The sequence below is a fragment of the Grus americana genome, chromosome 3, assembly GCF_028858705.1.
Source record: "Grus americana isolate bGruAme1 chromosome 3, bGruAme1.mat, whole genome shotgun sequence".
Classification (NCBI taxonomy): domain Eukaryota; kingdom Metazoa; phylum Chordata; class Aves; order Gruiformes; family Gruidae; genus Grus; species Grus americana.
Genome location: NC_072854.1, coordinates 54,710,748 through 54,725,894, shown reverse-complemented (window position 1 = coordinate 54,725,894; position 15,147 = coordinate 54,710,748). Strand labels below are relative to the sequence as shown.

General features: G+C 38.9%; 1 protein-coding gene across 12 annotated transcripts in view; it reads left to right on the top strand.

Moving 5' to 3' along the window:
- ROS1 (ROS proto-oncogene 1, receptor tyrosine kinase) overlaps positions 1 to 15,147 on the top strand; it is an 87,323-nt gene that overhangs the window by 16,172 nt on the left and 56,004 nt on the right. For 10 of the 12 annotated variants that reach the window (XR_008576597.1, XR_008576595.1, XR_008576596.1 and 7 more), the window contains 12 exons: positions 441 to 952; positions 1,565 to 1,777; positions 2,649 to 2,759; positions 3,274 to 3,455; positions 4,439 to 4,630; positions 8,803 to 8,903; positions 10,475 to 10,689; positions 11,011 to 11,168; positions 11,770 to 11,932; positions 12,759 to 13,021; positions 13,894 to 13,957; positions 14,613 to 14,815. Coding sequence is in view for 7 of the 12 variants with exons in the window: in XM_054822123.1 (XP_054678098.1) it covers positions 441 to 952; positions 1,565 to 1,777; positions 2,649 to 2,759; positions 3,274 to 3,455; positions 4,439 to 4,630; positions 8,803 to 8,903; positions 10,475 to 10,689; positions 11,011 to 11,168; positions 11,770 to 11,932; positions 12,759 to 13,021; positions 13,894 to 13,957; positions 14,613 to 14,815 (2,377 nt within the window). In the remaining 5 variants the exon portion in view is untranslated. Of the gene's footprint in view, positions 1 to 348; positions 953 to 1,564; positions 1,778 to 2,648; positions 2,760 to 3,273; positions 3,456 to 4,438; positions 4,631 to 8,802; positions 8,904 to 10,474; positions 10,690 to 11,010; positions 11,169 to 11,769; positions 11,933 to 12,758; positions 13,022 to 13,893; positions 13,958 to 14,612; positions 14,816 to 15,147 lie in introns of all 12 variants that reach the window. The other 2 variants (XM_054822129.1, XM_054822124.1) reach the window with 2 other exon arrangements.

Below are 15,147 nucleotides of genomic sequence, written 5' to 3'. Positions count from 1 at the left end.
TTCCCCTACCAAAACAAAAGTGCAATTGGCAACAAATAACAAACTACAAAACCTTTGGAACAACAGTGACACCATGCAGTGTTGTCTTCTGCATTTTCTTCCCTAGGGTGTTAGCAGAGGAGATAAAGTATTGCCAGTGCAGAAATTTGTTTTTCAGACATTCATTGCTTTTATGAATATGAAGCTCTATGCATTTTAAATGTCCATGCTTAACACTTGAGGTATTATGGAAGAATATTCTCCAATAATCTGCCAGCCAAATCCCCAGAAGGTAAAAAATGACGTGCTTAATTCTCCCAGGATGTATATTAATAGCACCAAAAGCATTTTCCTATTGTCTCTGTAAAGACAGGCACATCTCTGAGCTGTTAAGATGTTTGTGACTCATCTACAGAATTCTTGCGCTGTAGTTACTTGGGTCTATTTTGCTCCATGGCCAGCTATATTTTCTTTCTCCTGGAGGATGGCATATACAGAGCAAACCTTCCACTCTTCCCTGGCACTGCTTCCACAGCTTCACCAGTAGTGAAATCCAGCGCTCTGAGAGACTTCATGATCAACTTCCAATCTAAGAGACTTATTTTCTTCAACAAAACAGAAAAGGCCTTTGTGTCAGGTTTTCTTGATGGTTCAGAATTTCACACGCTGCGATCACACGTGCCACTCAATGACATGGAGAGCTTTGTTTATGAGGATAACACATTTACTGTCACAGATGGCCGAGCAGTTTTCCATGAGGAGGTCTCTCCAGTGGGGAGTTCTAGCTTCAATGAGTATGTTGTGGATTGCAATCTGGCGTATCCAGAGTACTTTGGATTTGGCAACTTGCTTTTCTACGGGGCATCAACTCAGCCTTTTCCTTTACCAACTCCTCCTCGGCTTGTCATGGCACTATTTGGATTGGACCAAGCTGTGATCAGCTGGACACCACCTGAACACACTATTGGAACCAGTAAGTTCAGTCATTTCTTCCTGAAAGTCCAGTCCTTTTCTTTCTAGAGGAATAACTTCCTGGTTTCCCTTTTCCTGATGCTGGGCTTTGGTGACTTCAATAGCTGATCCTGCTGGAAGATGTGGAATTAACTCAGTTTGAAAAATTTAACCCAAGATTTGCCAGTAAAATAACTAAATTGTCTGGCTAAGTTAATACAAGTTTATATTGGTAACTCATTTGTCATCTGCAAGGGATTTTAAGCAAGACTCCATCTTGAGTACGATACCAAGTAGGAGTAATACTGGTTGCTGATATCACACAGAAAATGCATGCCAGAGATGTAACGGCTTTTGATCAGTGACTGTGGTACGGTCTCTAGCCTCTGTGTATGTGTATTTAAATAGCAGAAAATTACCTGGTTGGGGAAAATTTTGGTTCTTCCAACTTCATTCTTCACTATTCTTGGTTGGTCTCAGAGCCACAAAGTGTAAATTTTTTATTTATATCTTTCCTAATTCCCCTAATACTGGCAATTTTGAAATGAGTCTGCAATGTACAGTTTTCTCAAAGAATGTGTATCTTTGTTAACAGCCATCTACTCTGTAAGAACGTGATTGTTTGCTCTCACAGGTCTATCTGCTTGGCAGAACTGGACCTATGATGTGAAAATATCATCTCAGCATCCATCTGAGGAGGAATGGGTTATCTCAAACATTACTGACACTAGGTTTACAGTGAAGGAGCTGGCCAGCTTCACAGTATATGAAGTGTCAGTCAGAGCTGTGTCTCCTGCTGGTGAAGGGCCATGGTCGGAGTCATTTAGAGGCACAACTTTAGAAGAAGGTAAGAATTGCTTAGTCACCCAGGAGAAATGAAGAACGAGTTATGCATACAGCTTTCCACTTGGTGAGGCCCAGGCTCTGGACAAAGACTGCAAAATGAGGGACACAAAAAGGATTGTCTTAGAAACACTAAAGGATACAGGATAAGGAAATTTGCTTTTATTTAAAGTAGTAAGATTCTCAACTACAACAATGGTATTATATGTTATGTATTTATTATTACTATTTATACACATTTTTCTGATGCAAATACACTATCAAACACATTATTTGATACAGTATCAAATAAATGGGTATGAGAGGTGTTATTCCTTTCCTGTGCTCTGTAAAGTAATTTCTATGAAGCAGTTTGAGCAGTGCCTTGGGTGTTAATGACAGTTTATGGGAAAGTGCAGGCTCACTAGAAGCTGAAAATTCTTGGTTTTAGCATAGATAATGGGGGAAATGGATGTGTGCACAATGTCTGACATTTGTAGATTTTTGGAATGTTTTTTGAAACCTAATTCACTCATAATAACCTATGTCTGAGGGGAAAATAGCTTTCAACTTAAGGTACTGGACTGGCACTTTAGATTAAGGGTCACATTTGCCTGACATCAGTAAGGCCAGGACCAAACACACTAGTGTTTAGGCATCTAATAGGGTTCCAAATTGCCTTATTGTTCTGGATCTAAACCTGCCCTGAATCTCTGAGTTTCTCAAATTATGATATTTTCATGCCTTTCTTCTTTGTCCATTATTCCTCAGGGCAGGGGCAGTTTTAACTGTGTTTCTATAACTTTCCAGAAACAGGAACCCCTGATATTGAAATACAAGTATTATACATCAACTGCTTGTTGGTGTGCACAACTGCAGTTTTCTTTCTTTATCAGCTGAAGAAGAACCGTATATGTTGGCAGTGGGAGCTGAAGGTCTCTGGAAGCAGCGGCTGGATAGCTACGGGCCAGGAGAACTCCTCTATCCTCATATAAGAAATATTTCAGGTAAATACTAAATAAACTGCATGCTGCTGCTACAGACTTGTTGGCATTTATTAGCTCTCCATAAATTTCATCAACAGAACTGAGGGACAAGAGCTTTCATTGCAGCAGTCTAGACTTGAATGCAGTGCAGTGCAGAGAAGGTTTCACTGATCCAAGGCTTTGTGGCCATTCTCTTTGTTCTACTTCATGGCTCAAATTAATCCTTAGGGAAACCCTACTGACATCATCACAGTTACAACAGAGCTAAAATCACACCTCTGACCTAAATAGTTGTGCCTCCATCATCCCAATATATGTCATACACACATAATCATCAGGGCTATATATGTACTATATATGTACATTGTATTCCTATTAGGAAGTATCTGTCTTAATGTTAATTGGGCCTAACTGTTCATTTGCATTGATTTTTAAAAACCTGAAGTGTCTGGCTACTTTTTATTCTTTAAAAAAAATATGGTTATTCATTTACATGTTTGTGAAATGCTTAATATCTTCCCTTTTCTTCTTCAAGACCTCGACTGGTATAATGACACTCTTTATTGGATTAATTCCATGGGGGAAGTTCAGACCTGGTCATTGAACGGAAGAGAGGGTACCAGTGAGAATACTTATGTATCTGACATCAGAAATGCAAGGGTGTTGGCCTTTGATTGGTTGGGTCAATGCTTGTACTGGTCTGGCAAAGCAAATACGGTAGGTGTAGCTGCACTTCTTCATAGGGAAAAACCCCAAACCCCGTAAAGTCAATAAGAAAGCCTGTAAAACAGTATTTGGGAAGATAATACTTACAACTTGCAACCTGAGATGCATTTGGACCTTTGCTATTATAGTGTAGAACAAGAAGGCCTTTCTTTCCTTGTGTGATTTTCCAGAGTTATACAAAAGTTTGGGGTAAAATGTTCACTAATATTCACTATTGCAGGATACTGAACTCCAGGTGCAAAACAGTCAAATCAAACATGCTAACAACAGTTTTGTTGGATTCAACATTGTAAAAATAAGTGAAGATAGTGAAAATGGAGGCTGCCAAGTTGAGCTCAGCTAAGAAGTAGATAGACTTTATTTTAATCCTTGTATACGCAGCAAATTTGACATGATTTGTTTACACAGAGGTTTTCAAGAATGGCCTCTGTACTGTGATATTTTGCAGATCACTGCAGATAAGAAATAATTACAATTGCACTTTGTACATTTTCATATCAGGAACATTGACATGTGAATTATTTAAAAGGTATCTGACTTCAAAATTGCAGTGCTAATTTATGCAGTGCTGTCAAATTATGCCTTTCATTTCTTGTAAGTGCAAAGTCAGAAGCTGTTTTAAAAACTGGAGCTAGAAGGCCAGATTTCACACTGCCTTGCACCCTCATTTACACTTGTGAATAGTGAATATGAAGTGGGTGAGAAACTCTGTCAGACAGAAGGCTGCCAAAATTGGGAAAGCAAAGGGGAAGAGACACTTCAGCTTTTTCTTTTGTTGCTTTCTGGCAAACACTAACTAATAATTTTGCTTTATTCTTCATCCTTACACTCTGAATGCAAAAGGTTCAGGCTTTGAAAGCCTAAGGCTTGCATAAGCTTCTGCTAAACAGCTGCGGAAAAGTCACTTATGTATACTCAATAGATCATGGCTGATGATTTAGGTGTGATGCTAAAAGCAATTCTTTTGTCCCTAGATCTACAGAAAATCACTACTGGCAGGCCATATGGATGTTGTGGCTCATGTTGTGTTCCTAGTGAAGAATCTAGTAGTGGATTCTCTAAATGGCTATTTATACTGGACCACAATGTATTCAGTGGAGAGCGCAAGACTGAATGGAGAGGAGTATCTGATGTTACAAGAGCAGCTACCGTTTTCTGGTAAACAGGTGACTGATTTTTATTTTTATTTTTTTTAATTGAGGTTGTGTTTTAGTAGTTAGATCTCTTGAATATAGTCAGTGTTCATGGTTGTCAATATCACCATATTATGACCAGAAAAATAACATGCCACTCTTGCTATATGATTTTGAGAACAGAGTAAGAATTAAATCATGTAATAGCTGTACTGAAATTCTGGCCTGTAATTCTAAAGTCAGACCCTTGCAAAAAACTGTGACATTAAAGATGTCCTTATAGTTGTAATGCTGCTCCTTCCCATATGTGAAAGGTACTTGCTTTTTCCAAATGGCTGAAGTCTAGGAGTCAGTTCTGGCTTTCCCATCAAAATATGGAACTGGAGGTCCATAGCATCCTGCTTCCTCTGTGATGTTCTCCACCTCACAGGTCCTGACAGAGCCAGTTTTGGGGCTAAACACTTGTCAGGGACACCAGAGTGGCACTTCAGGCTGCAGAGGTGCTGCTGCAGAAACAGCCTTTGCCTGTGCTGATGAAAGACAAGGACTGGCAACTGGTGCCATTCTTGTGCTTGCTTCCTCCCCTCCCCTCCCTTCGCCTCCTCACGTAGCTGGGAGAAAAGTGATGGATGACCCAGTTCCCTGGCAAGAAAACCCCTTACTGCTATAACGGGGACTGGAGGACTCGGAGTCAGTGGGATTGGGACTGCAGACCCAGTGAAGCACATCAGGTTTGATGAACCTTTGAACCTTTCCCAGGCTGTGTCCTGAGCCAGTCAGGCTGAGGGACCGCCCATCTACTTAAGTGCTTTCTCTCAAAGAAAAGATGAATGCTCCCCACTTCAAACCACTGCCTGTGTGGGGTTTTACCTTCTCTCCCAAGCTGACTGTCATAGAAGAGGCTAACTTAGATATATTACTGCTGCAACAGCTTTCTTTAAAACACAGCTCTTGCTAAAGAAGCCTTTTTAAAAATTCCATCTGTCTTACAATTTGTGCTTCCATTTTACCTGAAGACGGGTTCTCTATTAAAGATCCTTTCTAAATTTGAGAGATCTACGTCTCTTGCTTAGCTTTGTGCCATTCCCCAGAACATTTCAATTTCCTTTCCCAAAGGAAATGAAGCTGGTATTTCTCTGATTCTAAAACAACCGAAACAACAACAAACAGGCCTGGCTTAGTCTCTGAAAGATGATTAACATTTAGAAACGCCAGCTGATCTCACAGGTCCCTGTTACATTCATGAGGGTTTGGGGAGGAGAGGGAAAGCTGGTTCTGGTGTGGCACCAGCTATACTTGTAAATGTAAATACAGAAGAACTGAAAAACTTTTGTCACATGTAGCGAGAAATGTCTGTGCTGCAGAGGGTCACTGTATATTCCACACCTCTCCACGGAAGCTGGCTGATGTGGACTGTCTTCATGAGAAGATATATGCTGTCCAAGCTCAACAGCACACTTACACTTATCACGGGTCTTCTGGGTGATCTGCTGCAAAGGATTGACAATTTGCAGTTTATTCTAAGTGGTGAATGTCACCTTCCTTGCCCTTCTCTTTTGATTCACTACCTGTTTCTCTGAATTGCCTCATGCTAACCTTAAATTTCTTGTTCTTGTTTTCAAGAACCTTGGCAGCAATAAGACTGCTTGTCTGCTTCTGTCATTTTTTTTCTGCACCTTTCTCTATGTCAGTGATATCAGCCTTCAACCATCCACTTATTCACACCTCCTACAAACAAACGTCTCCTCTCCTGCTTCTGTGCTGCCCCTAATCTATGCACTGATTTCCTGAACTCAGCCTCCTGCCGTGATGTGTACAGGAAAAAAGCCAAGTAAAAATGTCTAGATTGAGAAGTGACCAGTTATAGCTGACAGGTGTTTGTTTATTAAAATAAAACCCAGAATAAACCCATCAGGAATAAAAGGGCAGTACAACATTCATTAATGGTGGAATTATCAATCTGGTCATTATTATCCCATATGAAGATACAAATACATGTTTGCAGAAGTAGTAATATGTATCTTCCCTGCACAATGGAGTCCATTATCCTGAAAAGAGTAACTCTTACCTCAATATTAAAACACAGACGTAACGGTTAATTGCTGTTATCCAACAGTTAGAGCATGTTCTCTACATAACTGGTTCTTACCGGTATTTACTAGCTGTTCTTCAAATAAAGAATTGCTGTTCAGCTGGTCAGTACAGGATCTTCAGCAGTATATAGCTGTATCTCCTTTTAGCTTGAAATCTGAGTGATAGGAATAGAAGGGTCTACTATGGAGATGACAGGTTTCCTAAACAAATATGAAGGCAGAGCATTGAAAGTCTAATTTCTTTGGGAGAAACTAGATCCTTTAATGACAATTATTCAATTATTTTATTTTCGTCAGTTGTTTAGCTTATCTGGTGTGTATTGGCATAGCTTGATTGATTTTGGCAGAGCTACTCTGATTTATTCCATCTTAGGATCTGTCATGAATTTCCAAAGCACTTAGTAAGTTGTTTGCACTGTATGATATACCTGGGACAAAAGTAATTTACAGGGGAGCAGCAAAATGTGTTGTATGCGGGAGGGGCCAGGACCTTCTAAGTGTGGCCTCAATATTTCTAGTCAAGGTGTATTTCAAGTAGCTAAATTTATGTTGTGTCTTATGATGTAGAGTTACATTGCACGATCACAACTACATATTGTGTCCAGAGACTAATACCTCCATTGAAATGGAAAAAGTTTGTCTATTTTTGAAGCATAACGAAAGGGAGGTGTTAAATTACTGCCTAATGCCTGAATATGAATAGTACAAGTATTTATTTGCCTTTTATTAATGGGGATGCAGAGACCAGGAGAAATAAGATGGGTATGTCTATGGGAAAATGTAATAATTGCAGAAAAAAAGTGGGGCAAGAAAAGAAGGTCCAAATGTTTAAAAAAGCAAGGTAGATTCAGGAAGATGTAATGTGGTGTTGAGCATGGGAGGGAGAATAGGTAAATGGGGTAAAATATAACAATCTTGATTAAATATGCACTCAGGCACATACATACAGATATTTTTAGCAGGAAAACCTACAGGAGCAATCATTCAAACCTTGATTTTCTGACACACAATGTCAACAGAAACATGTCAAGAATGTGATTACATAAGGACCAACAGACAACTAAGTGATATGGCATTTGCTTTCCTGTCATCATCTTCTGCAGTTTATTAATGAAGAGTTAAAAAACCGAAAAGGCTGCTCCACTTACATCCATAATGGAATATTAAGCTTCTAAAAGAATAGCTACAACTAGTGTTTAGACGAGAAGTTTGAGAGCTGCTGGAAAACATGTTCAGAGAGGCCCCTAATAACTTGTAAGCTGTGCTAATGACATGACATAGACTGACCTCGATAACATTTAGCAGACTAATTTGTGGAAGCAAATTCTTTGTTACTCATAGAGCAGATTATTAGCTGATTTCTATTATTTTTGCATATGGTATTGAATCTGTTGTTTACTCCAAAAGCAAGAAAGTTTTATTTTGAATATTAGATCCTATTAAAAATAAACAAAAAATCTTGCACCTAGTTTAGATGAAGATGAAATATTGCAGTAATGAACAGGAAGATTGTTTAATTTCCTCCCCTGACCCTTTATTTAATAATAAATGATTTACCAAAATGTAAATAATTGAATTTCCTGTTTAACCAAATACATAAATAAAAATTTTGCATGTATTTTCCATAAAAAAATGCAACATGTTAAATATTCGATGCATAAAATCAAAGCTAGAAAACAAAGACAAAATATCTGAAATACTTCTTTCATAAAATGATTCTGACTTTCAGACTGGATATCAACCACCTGTTTCTGACAAAGAATATTAAAATACCAGAGGTGTTCTGGAAGTTTTGATAGTTAGTTTCACTAATCACTTGATACACTATTGCCATAATATCTGAAGTACTCAGATACTTCAGGGATGAACACTGTGACAGATGCTCATAAAATGCTATCTAGAAAATCATCAGCTGCTATAAATAGGTGGCCACCGAGGACCTGATTATTTTCTAGTGCTACTCCTTTTTGTGTTAAAGTAAACATTCATTGTAGTAATGTTATTTTTGCCAAAGACTTACTCGTGATGCTGTCTAGACAACAGTTATGCCTAAGGGCTTCTACCTCAGAAGTGAAGGCATGTTCAAATTGCCATTTGGACTTTTTTTCTTAGGTGTTTGGTTTAACTTTGGATCTCACCTACGGATTTCTTTACTGGCTTGTGCAAGATAGTCTATGCCTAAACCTATACAGAGTTTCTCTTTGCAAAGAGGGGTAAGTAAATGTGTAGCAGAGGTAAGAAAGCCTGTATTTTGTAGTTTTTGTGAAAATCTTTAAAAACAAATTTTGTCCAATGCTGAACACCCTAGTTACAATTTAACAATAAACAAAAGAAGAGCTAATGACCACACCTAGCTGATGGCAAACTACACAGTGAGATGGTTGTTGACATGGTTTTACAGTGAGAGAAACACAGTATGGATGCTCAGCTGAACTGAGGTCATGCTTATCAATTTTTAGACTTAGCTTTAGGAAATAATCAATCTTTATTGTCTATTTCATCCTGGCATTTACAACAGCTGACAGTTTTCAAGCGCCTAGAGCTGTAACTTGTTCATCTTGCATGGATGAACTGACACCACTCAAGCTGACACCACTTTCTCACCTGAGCAATCAGCATGCAGCAGGCTTTCCTCTTCGTCATGCTGAGCATGAAATGGCTTCATTATTCCTCAAAGGCAAAGTTTAAAAAACAAACCAGACCAAACCCATGTTTATGGCTCAGCTCAAATACATACTAAGACCTTGGGAAAAACAGTAATTTGTTCTATAAGTGCCAAGTGCATGATGAGTGGTAGCTCGCGAAACTGCATTTTTGTTCCTTTTTATATGGAGAGTGCCTTCCCTCCCCACTCCCCCAAACATCACATTAAATGTCTTAAACTTAATTGAACAGTATCTGTATTTACATGTGCTCATAATGTTGCAGGCTGGCTTTGTGTGAAATCAGCTAATTTTTCTGCTTGATTTTAGACTTGCTACGATTAATGGTAAACATTTAAAGAATCAAAATATGTTGATTAGTTTTAGCTAGAACATGCAGCTTCATTGTGAACCAATTGGCAGTCATAAATCATTGTCCCTGGCATGCCAGAATAGAGAGATTAGAAGTAATCCATCCTAATGGACCTGATGGCGTGTCAAAGCTTTTCCAAATTTGTTTTGGATAGCATGTGTCTAAGCTGAAAGACATTTCTGAGATGGCAAAATGATGCCTCTTACAACATATTTAATCTGTTACCCAGAAGATAAATTGGGACCAAAAAAAGGCCTGTAAGTTTTGACATAGAAGTAACAAGACAGATTAAATCACCAGTGATGCCAGTGGAGGAAAATGCTAATAGAATTTAATAAATAATGGAAGGTTATCAAGGAAACTACCAGGGTCAAATTAATCTGGGGAGCTGCTCTAATGAAGTAGAATGAATCCCATGCTGTGAAGTAAACTCCCCTGTTTCAGTGGAATTGCTGAGAGCAGGTGGGCTGATTTTTCAAAATAATTTTCTACATCCATTTATCAGAATATTAAGCCATTTTATAATTGTTTTCTAATGAAATCAAGGGAATGAAGGCTTTGTTTTGCAGGTGCTACTACAGTGTGCCATTCTGAAAAGTGTTCTATTGTAGAGAACTTAAAGAAAACTTTTTGAATCATTGTCCTGCCTCCGACATGAGTATTAAGAATTTGAATGATAAGGAAGTTATCGAAGTATCAAACATTGCATAAAGCTTGCTGTCTCTACACCTGTGTTTTCAGTTTGCTAATTTCGTACATGTTTTAACAGTTGTGGTAATGCCATCATCACAGAATTTGCAGCCTGGAGTACTTCAGAAATATCTCAGGGTGCAGTGGAGTACTACAGTGGTCGTCTGTTCTGGATTAATAATCTTCAGTTCATTACAACTCAGGAAGTCAACCAGAGCCTTAGCATTCCCTTCTCCCAGCCAGCAGAGTTTGCAGCCTTTACCCTTGTTCACACATCACTTAAACCTTTGCCAGGTACATTATTTTCTTTATCTAAACCCCCCAATAAAGGTATTCACTGTCAGCCTGTAATTCTTCATTCTTGAAATTCTTTAGTTATTTCATGAAAGATAGGAACAACAGCAACTTATTAATAAATATATCAGGCTATACCTGGGTAACGCACAATTATAAAAGCTGATGGGTATGGCTAAAAAGAATACATGGTGGTGGTGTTTATTGTTTCTAATGACAGCTTACAGGATTTTCCATAGTACTTTAATGTTTTAAGTCAGGTTTGAAAAGTCTACCTATTGCTCATATTCTTTAAATTATTATTTCTTCCTCTATGGACAGGAAATTTTTCTTTTACACCAAAAGTGATTCCAGATTCAGTGCCTGAGTCTTCCTTCAGGATTAAAGGAAATTCTTCAAGTTTTCACATCACTTGGAGTCCCTCCACAAATGTGGAATGGGGAACTGTCTTTTACTGCGTGGGATCAAAAGCTCTGCAAGTGAGGATATTCGTGCATTCCCTTCTTATTATCTACACGTATTACTGCATCTGCTTGCCAATGTATCTATTTTTAAACAGAAATACAGTTTGTTTCTTCTTCAGCATTTACAAATCGGTCAAGCAACCAAACTAAACTGTAAATATAAAGCAAGTTGTCTTGTTTCTACACCACGGAGGCCAGCACAGGAGGAACATGGGCTTAGCAGTAGCTCTGGGCTACTGTGGTGTGAAGTGCGGGTGAGGAGCTCCCAGTGCGCAAAGTGTGAGAAAGCCTTTCGCGGTAACTCAGAGACAGAAGTGTCCTCTGAGCTGCCAGTGGGACAGCCTTTGCCTGAATGTGAAATCTAGCCTTCATCCACACTTAATTTTAGCACGTTTGACAAGCTGTTCTTTAAAGTGAAAGGGCAGATTGCTAGCAGATTGCTACGCATCGCTACAGTGCTACAGGAGTTGGTGAAACAACGATCACTCACAGGCAGAGGAGCTCTGTTTGAATTAGTTGACCAGCTTGGTGAGGGGACTTTTGGAAGACCGAAGGCCTTTCTGAGAGGGAAAACCAGTGTTTTGTTTTACTTTATTCTGTTTTATTTCATTCACAGACTGTGGAGAATGAATGGTGCCTCCATCCCCATAACCTGACAGTGCCATCCTACCAAGTTGATTGGCTGGAACCATTTGCACTCTTTGATTTTACCGTCACTCCATACACATACTGGGGCAAGGCACTACCAACATCTGTATTGCTTCAAGCCCCTGAAGGAGGTACTAGAATTTTAAATCTCATTCCTCACCTGTAATGGGTACTGGGACCAGGTCTGCGTCAGCAAGTGAAACCCTGGAGAGGAATGAGCAGCTTTCAGGGCTAGTCAGCTGCAGGCAGAGTTGCAAGGACATGTTCTTGAGTATCTTTGGCAGTTATCTACACACACATAAATGCATACAGCTGCAGCAATAGAATTTGGAACAGAAAGTGCATGACAGTATATTCACCACGTGCCTATGACTATGAGCAAGAAAGAGAAATTGAGATCCATTACAATGACCATCAAAGGCTGCATGTAATACATTAATCACTTATTAAGTTTTTAATAAAGGTTACGCATTTTTTACTTCAGTGTTTATTTTTGAACTCATGCAGGTCAAAGTTAAGTCAGCTAAAATATAGTGCTGAGTGACTGGAGCGCTGAGAAAGCTTCTGAGCTGCAGTAGATTTTGAAGTGGCTAGAAGGGGGATAGAGTACACTCTATACTGTGAAAATTCTTGCAGCTCCATTGTTACCTACATGACTTTGCTAAATAGATATGTCCCAGTCTGAGGGCAGGAGTGCATTTGTCTCTGTTCATACAGCTTTTTTTTTCTTTTGCTAAGCAAGTTAAAATCAGATACCTACACACCAATGAAAACCAGAAAGGAATTACCATGAAGTTTCAGATATTATTCTCTAATTTACACCTCACCAGTTGCTATCTGTCTCTGTCAGCATTGGGGTTGTAAAGCTCAGGCTCAAAACTGAAAGAGTTAATTATGAAGTAGAGTTTGTGTTTTAATAGTACTGCACTCTGTGTTTTTGATCTTTTTTTTATACAGTTCCTTCAGCCCCTACAAACCCTAGAATATATGTGTTACAAAATAACCTGTGTAAAAGTGATGAAAAAGTCCTTGTGGAGTTCAGGTGGGACAGGCCTGAAAGGGACAACGGAGTATTAACGCAGTTCAGAGTTTACTATCAACTACTGAGTCAGAATGGCACTGCTGACACTTTCACAGAGTGGAATGCGAGCAATATCAAACCCACCCTGATGTTCTTTTCTCTCACCGATGTGCTTCCTAGCCTCAGAGTAAGGTTTCAGGTATGAAAAATTACTGAGCTTATCTCATGCTAGATGGTAGATGTTATCAGTGCAGCCTGACATGTTTGCTTGGGAGATGATACTGGGCTTGGGGCAAGAACTTGTGGTTTCTGCTTGTGGAACTGCTGATTCACTGCCTCACCTTTGGATACCTGGCTTAACATATTGTATTGTTCACTAAATAAGGTGCAAAACAATGCTGCAATCTTACATAAGTTTGGTGAGGCCCAGAAGAAGCTTTTCTAGAGGTCTCCCAAAGCCACTGCTAAAAGCTGCAAGTTAAACACAGATTCAGCTGAGCTGATGGAGGGTGACAGACTATTAAAACAGAGCCACAGATCAAGAGAAGTTCCACTGCTGGATGAATGCAAGGACTCACATGGCTTCCATAAAAAGAGACTTCCATATTAAAACTTGACAAAAGGTCATATTTTCATTGTGATAAAAGGTTTGAAACACACAGAATGTGTACTTCAAAGAAAAGTTAAAAACACAAGAGGGTGTAATAGGCTGGGTATTGATGGGGAAGAACACCACGTGTGTAGCAACATCAACCAACACTAGGAACTGCTCCAGCCTGGGGAAGGAGACAAGATTGTCTGTTGTCCTTTGAGCTCTAATTGATAGATGCAGCATGAATTGTCACTCTTTGGGCCACTGCTTAAAATCCTTCATAGCCATGGGTCCAACCGTGAATGTTGCCTTTGAACTGAGCAGAACAGCCTTAGGTCAAACAGAGCACATGCATATATTCCTAGCTGAGCCGCCAGGGGATCTGCTTCTGGTTTTGTCATTAACTATGGCTTTACGTGCTCTCGAATGCAGTGATTTACATCGCTATTTAACCTATATAACAATCTCCTGTTTCACAGGTGCAAGCCTTCACTTCTGTGGGTCCAGGACCTTTATCTGATATAGCAGAGAGGAATTCATCAGGTATGGATGACTTAGATGCCATCTCATGGTTTGTGTGTAATAGCTGGTGAAATCAACAGTACAGGAATTTAGTAATCAGATAGCCTCTGACGCTTTGTGTGACGTTTGTTCCACCCTACAGTAGATACTACAGAGGAAATAGTTACAGCTTCTGACATGAAATGATTAACACATTTCTTATAATTAGATTAAATTTCAGGAATTTCAAGCCTTTCCTTAAAGCTATGTTAAATTAACTTTTCTAGGCAACTCCAGGGTAGTATGGTACAGTAGGTTTTGATCTGTAATCTGCATATTGCTAGAGATCATAGAATATTTCTAATTGGGCTGTGAAAGGCAACCAGGAGAGTTAGAGATCTACCACAGATCATAGGCTATTTTAGTTGGGCTGTTAAAAGTAATTAAGTGAGGAAATCTGCTTTCACTAGGCTTAAATTTGTCAGGTAAGCATCCACGATGCCATTGAAAAAATCTTAGGAGTTTGCATGCGATGACAAGAAGGCATCTCATTATTTTTTTATTTGCTGTGACATACGCCCAACTATAATTTGTGCAGGGCCACCATTTATTTTTATCTTGTACTTGCTTTCCTTATGAATGACTGCTATTGTCTAGAATGTTTCTTGTAAATTCTGCTGTGCCTTTTCCCTTCCAGATCTTTTCCCTGTCCCAATTCTTATAACTGTTTCTGCCAACAAGTTGGTTTTTACTGACATAGACAATAATCATACCATATGGGAACTTTCAGCAAAGACAAATGTAAAGGACATCTGTTATACTGCTAATGATGACAAAGTGTACTATATCGTAGAAGATTCTCTTTTTCTTCTGAATATACAGACTACTTCAAAATTTCAGGTATTCCTTTGTTCATTCCTGTTCTTGAGAGAATCTAGGAAAATATGTGGCCATTATTATCATTATTTTTGGGGTAATTATGTTTTTGAAGACGTCAAAACTACCTATTTGAAACAGAAAAAAAAAGCATAATGAACAAAGCACATTTAATGGCAAAATACAGTGGGCAAAATAGAACTGGGAAGACACAATTTTCTTAATGACAGTCAGTTCATATGAGATGTAACATGAAAGAGATTAGCTGGATAGTTTTCTAGCAGTACAATAAAGGTATGTATCATATAATAAAATTTGGACTTCAATTTTTTTGTCATCAATAGCTATTAGAAGAG